General features: G+C 47.9%; 1 protein-coding gene across 4 annotated transcripts in view; it reads right to left on the bottom strand.

Annotated features, from left to right (window-relative positions):
• LOC110513996 (exportin-1) overlaps positions 1-23,575 on the bottom strand; it is a 70,955-nt gene that overhangs the window by 11,984 nt on the left and 35,396 nt on the right. For all 4 annotated transcript variants that reach the window (XM_036959638.1, XM_036959640.1, XM_036959639.1 and 1 more), the window contains 13 exons: positions 22,671-22,790; positions 20,191-20,319; positions 19,761-19,919; positions 18,236-18,433; positions 17,081-17,219; positions 16,598-16,779; positions 14,724-14,880; positions 13,978-14,141; positions 13,061-13,195; positions 9,832-10,015; positions 9,298-9,404; positions 8,266-8,460; positions 2,607-2,775 (listed from right to left, as the gene is read on the bottom strand). In XM_036959638.1, coding sequence (XP_036815533.1) covers positions 2,607-2,775; positions 8,266-8,460; positions 9,298-9,404; positions 9,832-10,015; positions 13,061-13,195; positions 13,978-14,141; positions 14,724-14,880; positions 16,598-16,779; positions 17,081-17,219; positions 18,236-18,433; positions 19,761-19,919; positions 20,191-20,319; positions 22,671-22,790 — 2,038 coding nt within the window. The remainder of the gene's footprint in view (positions 1-2,606; positions 2,776-8,265; positions 8,461-9,297; positions 9,405-9,831; positions 10,016-13,060; positions 13,196-13,977; positions 14,142-14,723; positions 14,881-16,597; positions 16,780-17,080; positions 17,220-18,235; positions 18,434-19,760; positions 19,920-20,190; positions 20,320-22,670; positions 22,791-23,575) is intronic.

Here is a 23,575-nt window from a genome sequence, read left to right as displayed (position 1 = left end):
AATAAAAAAAATAAATAAAATTAACAGTCACCGCATCGATTATATGCAACGCAGGACAAGCTAGTTAACCTAGTGATATCATCAACCATGTGTAGTTAACTAGTGATTATGTTTAGATTGATTGTTTTTTATAAGATAAGTTTAATGCTAGCTGGCTCCTTGCTGCACTCGCATAACAGGTAGTCAACCTGCCACGCAGTCTCCTCGTGGAGTGCAATGTAATTAGCCATAATCGGTGTCCAAAAATGCCGATTTACCGATCGTTATGAAAACTTGAAATCGGCCCTAATTAATCGTCCGTTTCCGATTAATCGGTCGACCTCTAGTTTAAACAGACAGCTCAGTGCATTCAGCTTGTCAACACTTCTTACAAAAACAAGCAGTGATGAAGTCAATCTCTCTTCTCTACTTTGAGCCAGGAAAGATTGACATGCATATTATTAATGTTAGCTCTCCGCGTACATTTAAGGGCCAGCCATGCTGCCCTGTTCTGAGACAGCCATGCTGCCTTGTTCTGAGACAGCCGTGCTGCCCTGTTCTGAGACAGCCGTGCTGCCCTGTTCTGAGACAGCCGTGCTGCCCTGTTCTGAGACAGCCGTGCTGCCCTGTTCTGAGACAGCCGTGCTGCCCTGTTCTGAGACAGCCGTGCTGCCCTGTTCTGAGACAGCCGTGCTGCCCTGTTCTGAGACAGCCGTGCTGCCCTGTTCTGAGACAGCCGTGCTGCCCTGTTCTGAGACAGCCGTGCTGCCTTGTTCTGAGACAGCCGTGCTGCCCTGTTCTGAGACGGCCGTGCTGCCTTGTTCTGAGACAATTGTAATTTTCCTGTCCCTCTTTGTGGCACCTGACCACACACACGACTGGATAGTAGTCCAGATGCGACTAAACTAGGGCCTGTAGGACCTGCCTTGTTGATAGTGTTGTTAAGAAGGCAGAGCAGTGCTTTTTTATGGACAGACTTCTCCCCATCTTAGCTACTGTTGTATCAACAGTTTTGACTATGACAGTCCTGGGTTACTCCAAGCAGTTTAGTCACCTCAATTTCATTACAATATTTACTAACTTATTCCTTGCCACCCATTCTGAAACTGACTGCAGCTCTTTGTTAAGTGTTGCAGTGATTTCACCCGCTGTAGTAGCTGACGTGTACGGTGTTGAGTCATCCACATATGTTGACACACTGGCTTTACTCAAAGGTCATTAGTAAGGATTGAAAAAAAAGAAAGGGGCCTAGACAGCTGCCCTGGGGAATTCCTGATTCTACCTGGATTATGTTGGAGATATTTCCATTAAAGAACACCTTCTGTGTTCTGTTAGACAGGTAACTCTTTATCCACAACATAGCAGGGGATGTAAAGCCATAACACATACATTTTTCCAGCAGCAGACTATGATCGATAATGTCAAAAGATGCACTGATATCAGCTTCCACAACCTTTTTATCATCAATTTATCTCAGCCAATCGTCAGTCATTTATGTAAGTGCCGTGCATGTTGAATGCCCTTCCTTATAAGAGCGCTGAAAGTCACGTTGTCAATTTGTTCACTGTAAAATAGCATTGTGTCTGGTCAAACACAATTTTTTCCAAAAGTTTACTAAAGGGTTGGTAACAGGCTGATTGGTTGTCTATTTGAGCCAGTAAAGGGGGCTTTACTATTCTTGGGTATCAGAATGAAGGCACACACTTCCTTGTTGGCTGAGATTGAAGATATGGAAAATAGAGGAGTGCCAATATCGTCCGCTATTATGTTGATAGACAACAATCATTTGTTCACCTCTTCCACACTCACTTTACGGAATTAAAAATGACAATGCTTGTCTTGCATAATTTGGTTAGTTATACTTGGATGTGTAAAGTCAGCATTTGTTGCTGGCATGTCATGCCTAAGTTTGCTAATCTTGCCAATGAAAAAAAATAATTAAAGTAGTTGGCAATATCAGTGTGTTTTGTGATTAATGAGCCATCTGATTCAACGAATGATGGAGCTGAGTTTACCTTTGTGCCCCAAATGTAATTTCAGGTGCTCCAAAGATGTTTTACTATCATTCTTTATATAATTTATCTTTGTTTCATATTCTTTTCATTCAGTTTAGTCACATTATTTCTCAATTTGCAGTACTTTTGCCAAATCGGTTGTGCATCCAGACTCAATTGTCATTCTTTTTGCCTCCTCCCTCTCAACCATACAATCATGTTTTGTATTCATCAGTCCGGGGGGATTTAACCGTTTTTACAGTCATTTTCTAAATGGGCGCGTTGCTTATTAAGTAACTGGAATAAGCAATTACATGAAACGTGTTAAGTGCAGCGTCTGGTTGCTTCTCATTACACACCACAGACCAGCACATATCATTTACATCAACATAAGAATCACTACAAAACTGATTGTATGACCTCTTGTATACTGTATTAGGCCCAGCATTTGGAACTTTGGTTTTTACTAGATATGGCTACTATAAATCACTACATCCTATGGATTTGGATACTGCTTTAAAAAAAAGATTTGTAAAGATGTGATCAATACATGTGGATGATTTCATTCATGTGCTGTCATTCGTAAAGGAAAGCACTTGTGTGTGTGTGTGTGTGTGTGTGTTCAAGCCTCACCTGTGTCGGCCACGTTCCTCATGGTGTGTTTGAAGGCCCAGATGATGGAGTCCAGCACCAGTTTGAACTGGGCCGGAGGGATGGCCAGGAATGCTGGGAAACAATGGGAGTTGACCGCCTGCAGCAGGTAGAAGAAATGAGTCCTGTGTTCCGGGTACTCCTCAAAGTCCTGGAGGGAGAGAGAGAGACGGGGCCATATTGATGAGAACCAACCGACAACAGTTGTAGGCACTAAAAAGATAGGTTGGCCTTGGTATTGGTAGAACAACTGCTGTAAAATGTGTGCAACACAACACTAACACTCCATGGAGAGTGACCCCTACAGTCAGTATGGAAATGGAACACTCCATGGAGAGTGACCCCTACAGTCAGTATGGAAATGGAACACTCCATGGAGTGAGACCCCCTTACAGTCAGTATGGAAATGGAACACTCCATGGAGAGTAACCCCCTACAGTCAGTATGGAAATGGAACACTCCATGGAGAGAGACCCCCTACAGTCAGTATGGAAATGGAACACTCCATGGAGAGTGACCCCTACAGTCAGTATGGAAATGGAACACTCCATGGAGAGAGACCCCCTACAGTCAGTATGGAAATGGAACACTCCATGGAGAGTGACCCCCTACAGTCAGTATGGAAATGGAACACTCCATGGAGAGTGACCCCCTACAGTCAGTATGGAAATGGAACACTCCATGGAGAGAGACCCCCTACAGTCAGTATGGAAATGGAACACTCCATGGAGACAGACCCCCTACAGTCAGTATGGAAATGGAACAGTCCATGGAGAGACCCCCTACAGTCAGTATGGAAATGGAACAGTCCATGGAGAGACCCCCTACAGTCAGTATGGAAATGGAACACTCCATGGAGAGTGACCCCCTACAGTCAGTATGGAAATGGAACACTCCATGGAGAGAGACCCGTACAGTCAGTATGGAAATGGAACACTCCATGGAGAGTGACCCCCTACAGTCAGTATGGAAATGGAACACTCCATGGAGAGGGACCCCCTACAGTCAGTATGGAAATGGAACACTCCATGGAGAGAGACCCCCTACAGTCAGTATGGAAATGGAACACTCCATGGAGAGAGACCCCCTACAGTCAGTATGGAAATGGAACACTCCATGGAGAGTGACCCCTACAGTCAGTATGGAAATGGAACACTCCATGGAGAGACCCCCTACAGTCAGTATGGAAATGGAACACTCCATGGAGAGTGACCCCCTACAGTCAGTATGGAAATGGAACACTCCATGGAGAGGGACCCCCTACAGTCAGTATGGAAATGGAACACTCCATGGAGAGAGACCCCCTACAGTCAGTATGGAAATGGAACACTCCATGGAGAGAGACCCCCTACAGTCAGTATGGAAATGGAACACTCCATGGAGAGTGACCCCTACAGTCAGTATGGAAATGGAACACTCCATGGAGAGACCCCCTACAGTCAGTATGGAAATGGAACACTCCATGGAGAGAGACCCCTACAGTCAGTATGGAAATGGAACACTCCATGGAGAGGGACCCCCTACAGTCAGTATGGAAATGGAACACTCCATGGAGAGAGACCCCCTACAGTCAGTATGGAATTGGAACACTCCATGGAGAGTGACCCCCTACAGTCAGTATGGAAATGGAACACTCCATGGAGAGGGACCCCCTACAGTCAGTATGGACATGGAACACTCCATGGAGAGAGACCCCTACAGTCAGTATGGAAATTGAACACTCCATGGAGAGACCCCCTACAGTCAGTATGGACATGGAACACTCCATGGAGAGTGACCCCCTACAGTCAGTATGGAAATGGAACACTCCATGGAGAGAGACCCCCTACAGTCAGTATGGAAATAGAACACTCCATGGAGAGACCCCTACAGTCAGTATGGAAATGGAACACTCCATGGAGACAGACCCCCTACAGTCAGTATGGAAATGGAACACTCCATGGAGAGTGACCCCCTACAGTCAGTATGGAAATGGAACACTCCATGGAGAGAGACCCCCTACAGCCAGTATGGACATGGAACACTCCATGGAGAGTGACCCCCTACAGTCAGTATGGAAATGGAACACTCCATGGAGAGTGACCCCCTACAGTCATTATGGAAATGGGACACTCCATGGAGAGAGACCCCCTACAGTCAGTATGGAAATGGAACACTCCATGGAGAGAGACCCCCTACAGTCAGTATGGAAATGGAACACTCCATGGAGAGAGACCCCTACAGTCAGTATGGAAATGGAACACTCCATGGAGAGTGACCCCCTACAGTCAGTATGGACATGGAACACTCCATGGAGAGACCCCCTACAGTCAGTATGGACATGGAACACTCCATGGAGAGTGACCCCTACAGTCAGTATGGACATGGAACACTCCATGGAGAGAGACCCCTACAGTCAGTATGGAAATGGAACACTCCATGGAGAGAGACCCCCTACAGTCAGTATGGAAATGGAACACTCCATGGAGAGTGACCCCTACAGTCAGTATGGAAATGGAACACTCCATGGAGAGACCCCCTACAGTCAGTATGGAAATGGAACACTCCATGGAGAGAGACCCCCTACAGTCAGTATGGAAATGGAACACTCCATGGAGAGTGACCCCCTACAGTCATTATGGAAATGGGACACTCCATGGAGAGAGACCCCCTACAGTCAGTATGGAAATGGAACACTCCATGGAGAGTGACCCCCTACAGTCAGTATGGAAATGGAACACTCCATGGAGAGAGACCCCCTACAGTCAGTATGGAAATGGAACACTCCATGGAGAGAGACCCCCTACAGTCAGTATGGACATGGAACAGTCCATGGAGAGTGACCCCCTACAGTCATTATGGAAATGGGACACTCCATGGAGAGAGACCCCCTACAGTCAGTATGGAAATGGAACACTCCATGGAGACAGACCCCCTACAGTCAGTATGGAAATGGAACACTCCATGGAGAGTGACCCCCTACAGTCAGTATGGAAATGGAACACTCCATGGAGAGAGACCCCCTACAGCCAGTATGGACATGGAACACTCCATGGAGAGTGACCCCCTACAGTCAGTATGGAAATGGAACACTCCATGGAGAGTGACCCCCTACAGTCATTATGGAAATGGGACACTCCATGGAGAGAGACCCCCTACAGTCAGTATGGAAATGGAACACTCCATGGAGAGAGACCCCCTACAGTCAGTATGGAAATGGAACACTCCATGGAGAGAGACCCCTACAGTCAGTATGGAAATGGAACACTCCATGGAGAGTGACCCCCTACAGTCAGTATGGACATGGAACACTCCATGGAGAGACCCCCTACAGTCAGTATGGACATGGAACACTCCATGGAGAGTGACCCCTACAGTCAGTATGGACATGGAACACTCCATGGAGAGAGACCCCTACAGTCAGTATGGAAATGGAACACTCCATGGAGAGAGACCCCCTACAGTCAGTATGGAAATGGAACACTCCATGGAGAGTGACCCCTACAGTCAGTATGGAAATGGAACACTCCATGGAGAGACCCCCTACAGTCAGTATGGAAATGGAACACTCCATGGAGAGAGACCCCCTACAGTCAGTATGGAAATGGAACACTCCATGGAGAGTGACCCCCTACAGTCATTATGGAAATGGGACACTCCATGGAGAGAGACCCCCTACAGTCAGTATGGAAATGGAACACTCCATGGAGAGTGACCCCCTACAGTCAGTATGGAAATGGAACACTCCATGGAGAGAGACCCCCTACAGTCAGTATGGAAATGGAACACTCCATGGAGAGAGACCCCCTACAGTCAGTATGGACATGGAACAGTCCATGGAGAGTGACCCCCTACAGTCATTATGGAAATGGGACACTCCATGGAGAGAGACCCCCTACAGTCAGTATGGAAATGGAACACTCCATGGAGAGTGACCCCCTACAGTCAGTATGGAAATGGAACACTCCATGGAGAGAGACCCCCTACAGTCAGTATGGAAATGGAACACTCCATGGAGAGAGACCCCTACAGTCAGTATGGAAATGGAACACTCCATGGAGAGTGACCCCCTACAGTCAGTATGGAAATGGAACACTCCATGGAGAGTGACCCCCTACAGTCAGTATGGAAATGGAACACTCCATGGAGAGTGACCCCCTACAGTCAGTATGGAAATGGAACACTCCATGGAGAGAGACCCCCTACAGTCAGTATGGACATGGAACACTCCATGGAGAGACCCCCTACAGTCAGTATGGAAATGGAACACTCCATGGAGAGTGACCCCCTACAGTCAGTATGGACATGGAACACTCCATGGAGAGAGACCCCCTACAGGCAGTATGGAAATGGAACACTCCATGGAGAGAGACCCCCTACAGTCAGTATGGAAATGGAACACTCCATGGAGAGAGACCCCCTACAGTCAGTATGGAAATGGAACACTCCATGGAGAGGGACCCCTACAGTCAGTATGGACATGGAACACTCCATGGAGAGTGACCCCCTACAGTCAGTATGGAAATGGAACACTCCATGGAGAGTGACCCCTACAGTCAGTATGGAAATGGAACACTCCATGGAGAGAGACCCCCTACAGTCAGTATGGAAATTGAACACTCCATGGAGAGACCCCCTACAGTCAGTATGGAAATGGAACACTCCATGGAGAGAGACCCCCTACAGTCAGTATGGAAATGGAACACTCCATGGAGAGTGACCCCCTACAGTCATTATGGAAATGGAACACTCCATGGAGAGTGACCCCCTACAGTCATTATGGAAATGGAACACTCCATGGAGAGAGACCCCCTACAGTCATTATGGAAATGGAACACTCCATGGAGAGTGACCCCCTACAGTCATTATGGAAATGGAACACTCCATGGAGAGAGACCCCCTACAGTCAGTATGGAAATGGAACACTCCATGGAGAGTGACCCCCTACAGTCAGTATGGAAATGGAACACTCCATGGAGAGTGACCCCCTACAGCCAGTATGGACATGGAACACTCCATGGAGAGAGACCCCCTACAGTCAGTATGGAAATGGAACACTCCATGGAGACAGACCCCCTACATTCAGTATGGAAATGGAACACTCCATGGAGAGTGACCCCCTACAGTCAGTATGGAAATGGAACACTCCATGGAGAGAGACCCCCTACAGTCAGTATGGACATGGGGGCCTTAGTGAACTACCTCTTTAAATTGACTTATTTTATTGTCATTTTTCTTTTTTCAGAGGATGGTTACAGGTACAAAAACAATCAAATCAATGCATACAAGATAACTCGACCCATCGACCCGCTTCCTACACCCTCAGATTATGGGATGCCAAGGTCAGATTTGTCCATATTCTGTTCCAGTTAAAGCGTTGTTCAGATTCAATTAGATCTGTAGAATTGACTCTTAATGTCTAGTTCAGAATATGAGCTTTCCAAAAGTTGTTTATATATAATTGAGATCAATCCTTTCAGGAACCCAGATCATTTATTTATAAATCACATCATTTTTGGTAGTTTGGTTTGTACTTTTGACAAATTGTGCCTACTATGTCAAGGATTTACAGCCATACTGACATCATGTTAAGAGTACATTTTATAAACTATAAAGATGAAAGTTTAGAACAATACCCACTATTAATAATGCTGATACTTACTTTATTGATCATGTTGAGCGTGCATTCGAACACGGCATCGAAGATCTGCGGGATCTCCCCGGTGATGTGTCCGCCCAGCTTGTTGACGATGGTTGCCATGGTGCTGAGGACCTCGGGCTCCCGGGCGGCGGGGACGTTGCGCTGGTAGTCGATGAGAACGGCGTCGAGCAGTGGCGGAACAAAGTTCTCCCCCACCTGGAAGGAAGGAACACCGGACGGGATCAACGGACAGATCAACACGGCAGAGGGAGGAATGTTGTTGTTGTTATGTTCTCACCAGGTTACTACTGTAGGACAGGACTGAGGTCAGTGTGTGTGTGTGTGTTACTAAGGACTAAGTGACCAACACGGTTGTCTTTCAAACTCTTAAGGGGAGAGTTTCCCAATCCATTCCTGGAGTACACACAGGACTGACACGTACTGCTTTAAACAGTCAGGTTTACTTATTTTCCACCATAATTTGCAAATAAATTCATAAAAAATCCTACAATGTGATTTTCTGGATTTTTTTTCTCGTTTTGTCTGTCATAGTTGAAGTGTACCTATGATGAAAATTACAGGCCTCATCTTTTTAAGTGGGAGAACTTGCACAATTGGTGGCTGACTAAATACTTTTTTTGTAGGAGGCAGTTCACTCTGGGCACGCTATTCATCCAAAAGTGAAAATGCTGCCCCCTATCCCAAAAAGGTTAAAGGCACCGTCTTCTGACCCACTGGAATTGTGAATTATAAATGAAATAATCTGTCTGTAAACAATTGTTGGATAAATGACTTGTGTCATGCACACAGTAGATGTCCTAACCGACTTGCCAAAACTATAGTTTGTTAACAAGAAATTTGTGGAGTGGTTGAAAAAAAGAGTTGTAAGGACTCCAATCTAAGTGTGTGTAAACTTCTGACTTCAACTGTATGTAGTAACAATATATTCTGATATATGTAGTACCAATATCTTCCTGTCAGATGTGTATATATCCTGATTATATGTAGTACCAATATCTTCCTGTCAGATGTGTATATATATCTGTATCTCACCATCTGTGGATCGCTGGATCTGCTAACCCAGCCGGAGATGAGTTTGAGCGTCTCTCTTTTCACCGTCCTCATACTTCTGATCAGGGGCTGTTTCGTCACCATCTCTCCTGAAACACACAGCGCCAAGAGAACAGACGCATGAGGAGAGGACACACCACAAAGAGAACAGACGCATGAGGAGAGGACACACCACAAAGAGAACAGACGCATGAGGAGAGGACACACCACAAAGAGAACAGACGCATGAGGAGAGGACACACCACAAAGAGAACAGACGCATGAGGAGAGGACACACCACAAAGAGAATAGACGCATGAGGAGAGGACACACCACAAAGAGAATACACGCATGAGGAGAGGACACACCGCAAAGAGAACAGACGCATGAGGAGAGGACACACCGCAAAGAGAACAGACGCATGAGGAGAGGACACACCACAAAGAGAACAGACGCATGAGGAGAGGACACACCGCCAACAGAAGAGACGCATGAGGAGAGGACACAGCCCCCAGCCCACCCCATCCCCCCACTGACCGTTGGTCTGGATGGCTGCGGAGATGTTTTCGCTCAGGCACTTGTAGACGTTGAGCATGTCCAGATAAATGCGTCCTAACTGGATAACGAAGGGGTGTCCCACGGCCTTACAGGCCCGGACGTTGGTCTTCAGGATGCTGCCGAGCTGCTTCACCGTCTCTGGGTCCTTCAGAATGTCCACGTTCTAACAGAGGGGAGTCAACCAATCACATGTCATTTATAAAGCCCTTTTTACATCAGCAGATGTCATAAAGTGCTGTACAAAAACCCAGCCGAAAACCACAAACAGCAAACAATGCAGATGTAGAAGCACGGTGTCTAGGATAAACTCCCTGGAAAGCAGGAACCTAGGAAGAAACCTAGAGAGGAACCAGGCTCCGAGGGGTGGCCAGTCCTCTCCTGGCTGTACTGGGTAGAGATTTAAGAGAAGGGTACTTTAGTGATCATCAGACTGAGACTACAGGTCTTTGACTACAGGAAAGGGGTACTACTACAGGTCTTTGACTGTAGGAAAGGGGTACTACTACAGGTCTTTGACTACAGGAAAGGGGTACTACTACAGGTCTGACTACAGGAAAGGGGTACTACTACAGGTCTGACTACAGGAAAGGGGTAGCTACTACAGGTCTTTGACTACAGGAAAGGGGTACTACTACAGGTCTGACTACAGGAAAGGGGTAGCTACTACAGGTCTTTGACTACAGGAAAGGGGTACTACTACAGGTCTGACTACAGGAAAGGGGTACTACTACAGGTCTTTGACTACAGGAAAGGGGTAGCTACTACAGGTCTTTGACTACAGGAAAGGGGTACTACTACAGGTCTGACTACAGGAAAGGGGTAGCTACTACAGGTCTTTGACTACAGGAAAGGGGTACTACTACAGGTCTGACTACAGGAAAGGGGTACTACTACAGGTCTTTGACTTCAGGAAAGGGGTAGCTACTACAGGAAAGGGGTACTACTACAGGTCTTTGACTGCAGGAAAGGGGTACTACTACAGGTCTTTGACTACAGGAAAGGGGTAGCTACTACAGGTCTGACTACAGGAAAGGGGTACTACTACAGGTCTTTGACTACAGGAAAGGGGTACTACTACAGGTCTGACTACAGGAAAGGGGTAGCTACTACAGGTCTTTGACTACAGGAAAGGGGTAGCTACTACAGGTCTTTGACTACAGGAAAGGGGTACTACTACAGGTCTGACTACAGGAAAGGGGTACTACTACAGGTCTTTGACTACAGGAAAGGGGTAGCTACTACAGGAAAGGGGTACTACTACAGGTCTTTGACTGCAGGAAAGGGGTACTACTACAGGTCTTTGACTACAGGAAAGGGGTAGCTACTACAGGTCTGACTACAGGAAAGGGGTACTACTACAGGTCTTTGACTACAGGAAAGGGGTAGCTACTACAGGTCTTTGACTATAGGAAAGGGGTAGCTACTACAGGTCTGACTACAGGAAAGGGGTACTACTACAGGTCTTTGACTACAGGAAAGGGGTAGCTACTACAGGTCTGACTACAGGAAAGGGGTACTACTACAGGTCTTTGACTACAGGAAAGGGGTAGCTACTACAGGTCTGACTACAGGAAAGGGGTACTACTACAGGTCTTTGACTACAGGAAAGGGGTACTACTACAGGTCTGACTACAGGAAAGGGGTACTACTACAGGTCTTTGACTTCAGGAAAGGGGTAGCTACTACAGGAAAGGGGTACTACTACAGGTCTTTGACTGCAGGAAAGGGGTACTACTACAGGTCTTTGACTACAGGAAAGGGGTAGCTACTACAGGTCTGACTACAGGAAAGGGGTACTACTACAGGTCTTTGACTACAGGAAAGGGGTACTACTACAGGTCTGACTACAGGAAAGGGGTACTACTACAGGTCTTTGACTACAGGAAAGGGGTAGCTACTACAGGTCTTTGACTACAGGAAAGGGGTACTACTACAGGTCTGACTACAGGAAAGGGGTACTACTACAGGTCTTTGACTACAGGAAAGGGGTAGCTACTACAGGAAAGGGGTACTACTACAGGTCTTTGACTACAGGAAAGGGGTACTACTACAGGTCTTTGACTGCAGGAAAGGGGTACTACTACAGGTCTTTGACTACAGGAAAGGGGTAGCTACTACAGGTCTGACTACAGGAAAGGGGTACTACTACAGGTCTTTGACTACAGGAAAGGGGTAGCTACTACAGGTCTTTGACTATAGGAAAGGGGTAGCTACTACAGGTCTGACTACAGGAAAGGGGTACTACTACAGGTCTTTGACTACAGGAAAGGGGTAGCTACTACAGGTCTGACTACAGGAAAGGGGTACTACTACAGGTCTTTGACTACAGGAAAGGGGTAGCTACTACAGGTCTTTGACTATAGGAAAGGGGTAGCTACTACAGGTCTGACTACAGGAAAGCGGTAGCTACTACAGGTCTGACTATAGGAAAGGGGTAGCTACTACAGGTCTGACTACAGGAAAGGGGTAGCTACTACAGGTCTTTCTGTGACCTGGTGTTCTCCAGCAGCTGAACACATGTACATAGCAGTCCTGACATGGGTTTCAATCAGACACACTGCTCTTCAGGACAACTCTCTCCCTCCATCCTGTCTTACTCACTGTCCAATCCAGTCACGTTCTCACTGGGGGGATTTTAGCTTATTTACAAAACATGTACAAAATATGAAAGAAGTGTGAAATTAATGATCACAGAGTGACTAGATTCATTACTACAGGAGTGACTAGATTCATTACTACAGGAGTGACTAGAGTCATTATTACAGGAGTGACTAGAGTCATTATTACAGGAGTGACTAGAGTCATTATTACAGGAGTGACTAGATTCATTACTACAGGAGTGACTAGATTCATTACTACAGGAGTGACTAGATTCATTATTACAGGAGTGACTAGATTCATTATTACAGGAGTGACTAGATTCATTATTACAGGAGTGACTAGATTAATTATTACAGGAGTGACTAGATTCATTATTACAGGAGTGACTAGATTCATTACTACAGGAGTGACTAGATTCATTACTACAGGAGTGACTAGATTCATTATTACTGGAGTGACTAGATTCATTATTACAGGAGTGACTAGATTCATTATTACAGGAGTGACTAGATTCATTATTACAGGAGTGACTAGATTCATTACTACAGGAATGACTAGATTCATTACTACAGGAATGACTAGATTCATTACTACAGGAGTGACGTACCTTGGTGGCCTGTTGAATGATGCTGTCCCACACCTGGTTAGGCAGTAACATGTATTTCTCTATGATATGCTCTTGTACTGCCTGGTCTGTCTGGGCTCCGATCATGTACCCCACGGCCTCGTAGAACGTATGGACCTGCACAACACACACAGGAGACCCAGAACATATAGATATACAGATACTAGATTCTGCTCTGAGTCAGCGTGATGCCTCTCAGTACAGAGATAGATACACAGATACTAGATTCTGCTTTGAGTCAGCGTGATGCTTCTCAGTAGACAGAGGTAGATACACAAATACTAGATTCTGCTGAGTCAGCATGATTATTCTCAGTAGACAGAGATAGATACACAAATACTAGATTCTGCTCTGAGTCAGCGTAATGATTCTCAGTAGACATAGAGATCAAGTCCCATCTAGTCAGTGTGTTTCTACAGCTTGGAACGTACACACCAACATAACATCAGCACTGAGGGATGGTCAAGGTTTGTAACTTTTGTCAACGTTAATAATAATGAACACAGATACAAGAAACAGAGAAAGACCATCTGGGTTTTATTGGTTAGATGTTCTGAATCCCAGAGCTTTATCAGTAGAACATGACAGAGTCCTCTCTACTCAATCCATTTCTACAGCTTGGTGTGTGTTTGAACCCATTTCAACATGCCCTCTAATACACACCTTTTAGTTTGGGCTGAGTGAATGACAGGTATATAGTCCTCTCTAGTCGGCGCATTTCTAGGGCCTGAGGCTGACCTGTCTATTGGGGTTAAAGGTCATGATGATGGAGTTGATGTTGTTGAGGATCTCGTCACACGTGTGTGTGTGTGTGTGTACCTGTTGTGGCTGCAGGTCACAGGTGTGTGTGTGTGTGTGTACCTGTTGTGGCTGCAGGTCACAGGTGTGTGTGTGTGTACCTGCTGTGGCTGCAGGTCACAGATGATGGTGTTGATGTTGTTGAGGATCTCGTCGATGAAGGGCATCACCTCGCCCACCTGCACCTGGACAAAATGGCGACGGCACTTCTGGGCGATCTTGATGAAAGTGTCACACGCCATATCCTGTACCCCATCATGGGTCTCTGAGAGGGGGAGGGAGGGGGTGAGACAGGCTGGATAACACACACAACTCACCTCTGTACACCAGGCACACAGACAGTTAGTTAGTTCTCTCACCTCTGTACACCAGGCACACAGACAGTTAGTTAGTTCTCTCACCTCTGTACACCAGTCACACAGACAGTTAGTTCTCTCACCTCTGTACACCAGGCACACAGACAGAGTTAGTTCTCTCACCTCTGTACACCAGGCACACAGACAGAGTTAGTTCTCTCACCTCTGTATACCAGGCACACAGACAGTTAGTTAGTTCTCTCACCTCTGTACACCAGGCACACAGACAGTTAGTTAGTTCTCTCACCTCTGTACACCAGTCACACAGACAGTTAGTTCTCTCACCTCTGTACACCAGGCACACAGACAGAGTTAGTTCTCTCACCTCTGTACACCAGGCACACAGACAGAGTTAGTTCTCTCACCTCTGTATACCAGGCACACAGACAGTTAGTTAGTTCTCTCACCTCTGTACACCAGGCACACAGACAGTTAGTTAGTTCTCTCACCTCTGTACACCAGTCACACAGACAGTTAGTTAGTTCTCTCACCGTGCATGAACTCAAAGAGTTTATTGACGACGGTCTTGAGGAACTTCCAGTGGGCTCTGAGGAAGCGAGGGTACTGGCCCACGATGTACATGATATTGGAGGCAATGATGGCCTTATTGTCCTTTCCCCTCTTCTGTTCACATAGACCCAGCAGATCCTACACACACACACACACACACACACACACACACACCAGTTAGACAGATGGATAACAGAGAGCCTTTGGACAATAGATGAGCTATATGTTCATCCTTGAGGCCCAGTGTGTCCAGAGAGGCAGCACATCTTTCCCTCCTGCACCTCCTGCATCTCTGTCACATTGTCCATCAGCTCAACTAAATATCCACCAAACAAACTCCCATTCTCCTCCTTCTCCTGAAGAGAAAGATGCTGCTCAACATTCTCCTGAAGAGAAAGATGCTGCTCAACATTCTAAAGAGAAAGATGCTGCTCAACATTCTCCTGAAGAGAAAGATGCTGCTCAACATTCTCCTGAAGAGAAAGATGCTGCTCAACAGTCTCCTAAAGAGAAAGATGCTGCTCAACATTCTCCTGAAGAGAAAGATGCTGCTCAACATTCTCCTGAAGAGAAAGATGCTGCTCAACATTCTCCTGAAGAGAAAGATGCTGCTCAACATTCTCCTGAAGAGAAAGATGCTATGCTGCTCAACATTCTCCTGAAGAGAAAGATGCTGCTCAACATTCTCCTAAAGAGAAAGATGCTGCTCAACATTCTCCTGAAGAGAAAGATGCTGCTCAACTTTCTCCTAAAGAGAAAGATGCTGCTCAACATTCTCCTGAAGAGAAAGATGCTGCTCAACATTCTCCTAAAGCGAAAGATGCTGCTCAACATTCTCCTAAAGAGAAAGATGCTGCTCAACATTCTCCTGAAGAGAAAGATGCTGCTCAACATTCTCCTAAAGAGAAAGATGCTGCTCAACATTCTCCTGAAGAGAAAGATGCTGCTCAACATTCTCCTAAAGAGAAAGATGCTGCTCAACATTCTCCTGAAGAGAAAGATGCTGCTCAACATTCTCCTAAAGAGAAAGATGCTGCTCAACATTCTCCTGAAGAGAAAGATGCTGCTCAACATTCTCCTAAAGAGAAAGATGCTGCTCAACATTCTAAAGAGAAAGATGCTGCTCAACATTCTCCTGAAGAGAAAGATGCTGCTCAACATTCTCCTAAAGAGAAAGATGCTGCTCAACATTCTCCTAAAGAGAAAGATGCTGCTCAACATTCTCCTGAAGAGAAAGATGCTGCTCAACATTCTCCTAAAGAGAAAGATGCTGCTCAACATTCTCCCAAAGAGAAAGATGCTGCTCAACATTCTCCCAAAGAGAAAGATGCTGCTCAACATTCTCCCAAAGAGAAAGATGCTGCTCAACATTCTCCTGAAGAGAAAGATGCTGCTCAACATTCTCCTGAAGAGAAAGATGCTGCTCAACATTCTCCTAAAGAGAAAGATGGTGCTCAACATTCTCCCAAAGAGAAAGATGCTGCTCAACATTCTCCTGAAGAGAAAGATGCTGCTCAACATTCTCCTGAAGAGAAAGATGCTGCTCAACATTCTCCTGAAGAGAAAGATGGTGCTCAACATTCTCCTAAAGAGAAAGATGCTGCTCAACATTCTCCTAAAGAGAAAGATGCTGCTCAACATTCTCCCAAAGAGAAAGATGCTGCTCAACATTCTCCTAAAGAGAAAGATGCTGCTCAACATTCTCCTAAAGAGAAAGATGCTGCTCAACATTCTCCTAAAGAGAAAGATGCTGCTCAACATTATCCTGAAGCCTTCTGGTCATCAACCCTCTACATGAATCCCCTTTTACTCTCTCCGTTATACCGTTATACTTGTCCCTAGGTGGCCTCCGTACCTTGATGACGGTGACCAGGAACCTCTTCTCGTCCTCTTCGTGCATGGCTCCACTGATGGACCCTATAGCCCAGCACAGTGTGTTGAGGTTCTTCCAGGACCACTCTGTTCCGTTCACCTGGTTATGAAGCTTCTCTGTCATTATACGCTCCGTGTCTGCATAGTCCAGATGGGTCAGGTACACTAGCGAGAGAGACAGAGAGAGAGAGAGACAGAGACAGAGAAACAGAGACAGAGAGAGAGACAGAGAGAAAGAGAGAGAGAGAGAGAGAGGAGACGATCACAGAGAGTTTAGAGTGTAGATCAAGTCAATAGACTAGGGTCCTTATTGAATATGTAGTGGTGCTGTACAGTGATGTGATGTCCACAAAGGAAACTGACAATCAGTCTAAATGTAGAAAGTCACACATAACTATTCCACCTGCTATATTCCACCTGCTGTCACCCCCCCCCACACACACACACACACACACGTGTGACGTACCCAGTGTCTCTCTCATGTTCTTGTAGAGGTTGATGGAGTCTGTGTCCTTCATGAACTCTCGTACCACCTCTCCCTGGTCGTTCTCCACCACCAGCACCTCCTCCGGCTTGGCCATGCGGCTCACCATCAGCAGACGCACCTGTTACCAACATCAACAGCCGTCAAGACACACAGAGAGAAACACAGACACACAGAGACACAGACACACAGAGAGAGAGACACAGAGAGAGAAACACACACACACAGAGAGAAACCCAGACACACAGAGAGAGAGACACAGAGAGAGACACACAGACACACAGAGAGAAACCCAGACACACAGAGAGAAACACAGACACACAGAGAGAGAGACACAGAGAGAGAAACACACACACACAGAGAGAAACCCAGACACACAGAGAGAGAGACACAGAGAGAGACACACAGACACACAGAGAGAAACCCAGACACACAGAGAGAAACCCAGACACACCGAGAGAAACACAGACACACAGAGAGAGAGACACAGAGAGAGAAACACAGACACACAGAGAGACACAGACACACAGAGAGAGACACAGAGAGAGACACACAGACACACCGAGAGAAACACAGACACACAGAGAGAGAGACACAGAGAGAGAAACACAGACACAGAGAGAGACACAGACACACAGAGAGAGACACAGAGAGAAACACAAACACACAGAGAGAAACCCAGACACACAGAGAGAAACCCAGACACACAGAGAGAGAGACACACATTGAGAGAGACACAGACACACCGAGAGAAACACAGACACACAGAGAGAGAGACACTGACACACAGAGAGAAACACACAGACACACAGAGAGAAACACACAGACACACAGAGAGAAACACACAGACACACAGAGAGAAACACAGACACACAGAGAGAAACAGACACACAGAGAGAAACACAGACACACAGAGAGAGAGACAGACACAGAGAGAGAGAGACACAGACACACACAGCCACACACACACACACACTTCATGCCAACAAATTATCTGGACCACACACTCTGACCATGTGCCAACAAATTCTCTCCCTCTCCGCTAGCTCTCACATACACACTGTGACCCCAAGAGAGCAAGAGTGAGTGTGTCTGTCTGTCAGCCAGTCAGTCCGGCCTGTCCGTCTGTCTGGTCACCTTGGAGAGTACAGGAAGGTAGAGCTGTCTGCGAGGAGGGACATCAAAGTGTTGTGATCCAGACAGCAGGGGGGAGGTGGAGGTGGAGAAGGGACTCTCCCTGTAAAGCTCTGCAGCCAGGTGGTTCCAGTACTCCAGACAGATCTTAAAGATCTCTGTCTCCTCCACCTCAGACACCAGCAGCATGTAGTGGAGAGCCTGGAGGAGAGGAGAGGAGGAGAGAGAGGAGGAGAGGGGGAAGAGGAGAGAGGAGGAGAGGAGAGGAGGGGAGAGAGAGGAGGAGAGGAGAGAAGGGGGGAGGAGGAGAGAGAGGAGGAGAGGAGGAGAGGGGGGAGGAGGAGAGAGAGGGGGGAGGAGGAGAGAGAGGAGGAGAGGGGAGGAGGAGGAGGTGGGGGGGGGGGGGGGGGGGGGAGAGAGGGGGAGGAGGGGAGGTGGGAGGGGTTACTGTTTAATTTGAAGGATCTGTTTTGTATGTTTAGTGGTTTTCATAACAGCCCTCCTGAGTTTCCAACCTGCATTAACGTTGACTTAATAGTTGTAAAGAAACCCAGGCCTTTTCCCATGTCCTCTTTTCTCCACCATGTCCCACCCAGGACCTAACCATGTCCTCTTCTTCTCCACCATGTCCCACCCAGGACCTAACCATGTCCTCTTCTTCTCCATCATGTCCCACCCAGTCCCAGGACCTAACCATGTCCTCTTCTTCTCCACTATGTCCCACCCAGGACCTAACCATGTCCTCTTCTTCTCCACCATGTCCCACCCAGGACCTAACCATGTCCTCTTCTTCTCCACTATGTCCCACCCAGTCCCAGGATGTAACCATGTCCTCTACTTCTCCACTATGTCCCACCCAGGACCTAACCATGTCCTCTTCTTCTCCACTATGTCCCACCCAGTCCCAGGATGTAACCATGTCCTCTACTTCTCCACTATGTCCCACCCAGGACCTAACCATGTCCTCTTCTTCTCCACTATGTCCCACCCAGGACCTAACCATGTCCTCTTCTTCTCCACTATGTCCCACCCAGGACCTAACCATGTCCTCTTCTTCTCCACTATGTCCCACCCAGGACCTAACCATGTCCTCTTCTTCTCCACTATGTCCCACCCAGGACCTAACCATGTCCTCTTCTTCTCCACCATGTCCCACCCAGGACCTAACCATGTCCTCTTCTTCTCCACTATGTCCCACCCAGTCCCAGGATGTAACTATGTCCCACCCAGTCCCAGGATGTAACCATGTCCCACCCAGTCCCAGGATGTAACCATGTCCCACCCAGTCCCAGGACGTAACCATGTCCCACCCAGTCCCAGGACGTAACCATGTCCCACCCAGTCCCAGGATGTAACCATGTCCCACCCAGTCCCAGGACGTAACCATGTCCCACCCAGTCCCAGGACGTAACCATGTCCCACCCAGTCCCAGGATGTAACCAGTGGGCTTGAATCAACTAAGCCCAGCAGCGTTCAGGAAATGAGAAAAGAGTTGTTTTGTGAGAAACTGCTGCGGTATGTTTCTCACCTCCATCAGTGTCTCTCGGAGGTTGGGCCTCTTCTCGATGAGCTGACCGTGCTCCTTCAGGAAGGTGCAGAGGAACAGGCTGAGGTTCTGGATGAAGTTCTGCTCGTCATCCTTACCGTTGGAATACGCCAGACGAATGTTGGTGTTCAGGGGAAGCATCTGGGGAGGAGACGGAGAACAGGAATGGATGATTGACAAGACAGTCTGTGTGTGTGTGTTACATTAGTTGGCAACAGTGGGATCCACACCTGCCTGGAACACTGTGTGTGTGTGTGTGTGTGTGTGTGTGTGTGTGTGTGTGTGTGTGTGTGTGTGTGTTACATTTGTTGGCAACAGTGGGATCCACACCTGCCTGGAGCACTGTGTGTGTGTGTGTGTGTGTGTGTGTGTGTGTGTGTGTGTGTGTGTGTATATATATATATATACACACCTGTTTGAGTTGACACATGGTGAGCGTGAAGAGGTTGACAAACTGCTCCTCGTATTGGCTGACACTGACGCCGGCGATCTCCGTCAGACACTTCAACGTCACGTTGCGGAACATCGGCACGTTCAGGAACTACAGAATCAACCAACCAATCAAATGGATTTATAAATCCCTTCTTACACCAGCTGATGTCATAAAGTGCTGTACAGAAACCCAGCCTAAAACCCCAAACAGCAAGCAATGCAGGTGTAGAAAACTCCCTGGAAAGGCCAAAACCTAGGAAGAAACCAGGCTCTGAGGGGTGACCAGTCCTCTACTGGCTGTACTGGGTAGAGAGGAACCAGGCTCTGAGGGGTGGCCAGTCCTCTTCTGGCTGTACTGGGTAGAGAGGAACCAGACTCTGAGGGGTGACCAGTCCTCTCCTGGCTGTACTGGGTAGAGAGGAACCAGGCTCTGAGAGGTGGCCAGTCCTCTCCTGACTGTACTGGGTAGAGAGGAACCAGGCTCTGAGGGGTGGCCAGTCCTCTTCTGGCTGTACTGGGTAGAGAGGAACCAGGCTCTGAGGGGTGGCCAGTCCTCTCCTGACTGTACTGGGTAGAGAGGAACCAGGCTCTGAGGGGTGGCCAGTCCTCTTCTGGCTGTACTGGGTAGAGAGGAACCAGGCTCTGAGGGGTGGCCAGTCCTCTTCTGGCTGTACTGGGTAGAGAGGAACCAGGCTCTGAGGGGTGGCCAGTCCTCTCCTGACTGTACTGGGTAGAGAGGAACCAGGCTCTGAGGGGTGGCCAGTCCTCTCCTGACTGTACTGGGTAGAGAGGAACCAGGCTCTGAGGGGTGACCAGTCCTCTCCTGGCTGTACTGGGTAGAGAGGAACCAGGCTCTGAGGGGTGGCCAGTCCTCTCCTGACTGTACTGGGTAGAGAGGAACCAGGCTCTGAGGGGTGGCCAGTCCTCTTATGGCTGTACTGGGTAGAGAGGAACCAGGCTCTGAGGGGTGGCCAGTCCTCTCCTGACTGTACTGGGTAGAGAGGAACCAGGCTCTGAGGGGTGGCCAGTCCTCTCCTGACTGTACTGGGTAGAGAGGAACCAGGCTCTGAGGGGTGGCCAGTCCTCTCCTGACTGTACTGGGTAGAGAGGAACCAGGCTCTGAGGGGTGGCCAGTCCTCTTCTGGATGTACTGGGTAGAGAGGAACCAGGCTCTGAGGGGTGGCCAGTCCTCCTCTGGCTGTACTGGGTAGAGAGGAACCAGGCTCTGAGGGGTGGTCAGTCCTCTCCTGACTGTACTGGGTAGAGAGGAACCAGGCTCTGAGGGGTGGCCAGTCCTCTCCTGGCTGTACTGGGTAGAGAGGAACCAGGCTCTGAGGGGTGGCCAGTCCTCTTCTGGCTGTACAGGGTAGAGAGGAACCAGGCTCTGAGGGGTGACCAGTCCTCTCCTGACTGTACTGGGTAGAGAGGAACCAGGCTCTGAGGGGTGGCCAGTCCTCTTCTGGATGTACTGGGTAGAGAGGAACCAGGCTCTGAGGGGTGGCCAGTCCTCCTCTGGCTGTACTGGGTAGAGAGGAACCAGGCTCTGAGGGGTGGTCAGTCCTCTCCTGACTGTACTGGGTAGAGAGGAACCAGGCTCTGAGGGGTGGCCAGTCCTCTCCTGGCTGTACAGGGTAGAGAGGAACCAGGCTCTGAGGGGTGACCAGTCCTCTCCTGGCTGAATGCTCCCAGAAATTTATTTATAATTGAGGAATCCCTCATATTCTCCATTAACTGTCCAGGGTTGTATTAATCAGGCGCCAAACAGAAGAAAACAGACTGAAATGCTTGTTTTCCGTTGCAATATGTTTTGTTACGATCGGTGTGCTTGACCTGAAGAATACGACCCACGTGTTGGCGAGAGAGGTCCAAAACAAGCCATAGACCACCTCAAGAGGTGCAGGTTTTGGTTTTAGCCCAACACTACACAGCTGATTAAAATAATTAAAGTTTGATGATTAGTTGATTATTTGAGTCAGCTGTGTAGTGTTCGGGCAAGAGAGAGAGAGACATAGAGAGCGAGACAGAGAGAGAGCGCGAGACAGAGACAGAGAGAGAGCGCGAGACAGAGTGAGACAGAGACAGAGAGAGACAGAGAGAGACAGAGAAAGAGAGAGAAAGAGAGAGAAAGAGAGACCGAGAGAGAGACAGAGAGAGAGAGACAGAGAGAGAGAGACAGAGAGAGAGAGACAGAGAGAGAGACAGAGAGAGAGACAGAGAGAGAGACAGAGAGAGAGACACAGAGAGACACAGAGAGAGAGACAGACACAGAGAGAGAGCGAGACAGAGACACAGAGAGAGAGCGAGACAGAGACACAGAGAGAGAGAGACAGAGAGAGAGAGACAGAGAGAGAGAGAGAGAGAGACAGAGAGAGACAAACAGAGAAAGAGAGAGAGACAGAAAGAGAGAGAGAGAGAGAGAGAGAGACAGAAACAGAGAGAGAGAGAGAAAGGTATCTCTACCTTGTAGACGAGTGTGCTGATGAGTTTGGTCTCGAAAATGTACCCCAGAGGAATCCAATTGAGAAACCTCAGCAGCGTTTCTAGAGTGGCGTGGACCAGTGGTGCATTCTGGGAATTCTCCTGGAGGACAGAACATACAGGGGGTAAACGTTGACGACCAAATAAGAACAGTGGAGGGGAGATGAGGAAAAGTGTCATTGATGTTTATGTCCTCTGTAACTCAGTTGGTAGAGCACAGAGCTTGTACCACCAGGGTAGTGGGTTTGATTCCCGGGACCACCCATATATAATATGCATGCAGCATGGCTGTTAGTCTCTTTGGATAAAAGCTTCTGCTAAATGGCATATATTATTTAAGCAATAAGGCCGAGGGGGGTTGTGGTATATGGCCGATACTCCACGGCTAAGTGCTGTTCTTATCCACGGCTAAGGGCTGTTCTTATCCACGGCTAAGGGCTGTTCTTATCCACGGCTAAGGGCTGTTCTTATCCACGGCTAAGGGCTGTATTTATGCACGGCTAAGGGCTGTTCTTATCCACGGCTAAGTGCTGTTCTTATCCACGGCTAAGTGCTGTTCTTATCCACGGCTAAGTGCTGTTCTTATCCACGGCTAAGTGTTGTTCTTATCCACGGCTAAGGGCTGTTCTTATCCACGGCTAAGGGCTGTTCTTATCCACGGCTAAGTGCTGTTCTTATCCACGGCTAAGGGCTGTTCTTATCCAATGCTAAGGGCTGTTCTTATCCACGGCTAAGGGCTGTTCTTATCCACGGCTAAGGGCTGTTCTTATCCAATGCTAAGGGCTGTTCTTATCCACGGCTAAGGGCTGTTCTTATCCACGGCTAAGGGCTGTTCTTATCCACGGCTAAGGGCTGTTCTTATCCACGGCTAAGGGCTGTTCTTATCC

Source organism: Oncorhynchus mykiss, chromosome 23 (genome assembly GCF_013265735.2).
Source record: "Oncorhynchus mykiss isolate Arlee chromosome 23, USDA_OmykA_1.1, whole genome shotgun sequence".
Lineage (NCBI taxonomy): Eukaryota > Metazoa > Chordata > Actinopteri > Salmoniformes > Salmonidae > Oncorhynchus > Oncorhynchus mykiss.
The sequence above is the reverse complement of the archived record's forward strand: the minus strand, read 5'-3'. Positions and strand labels throughout refer to the sequence as shown.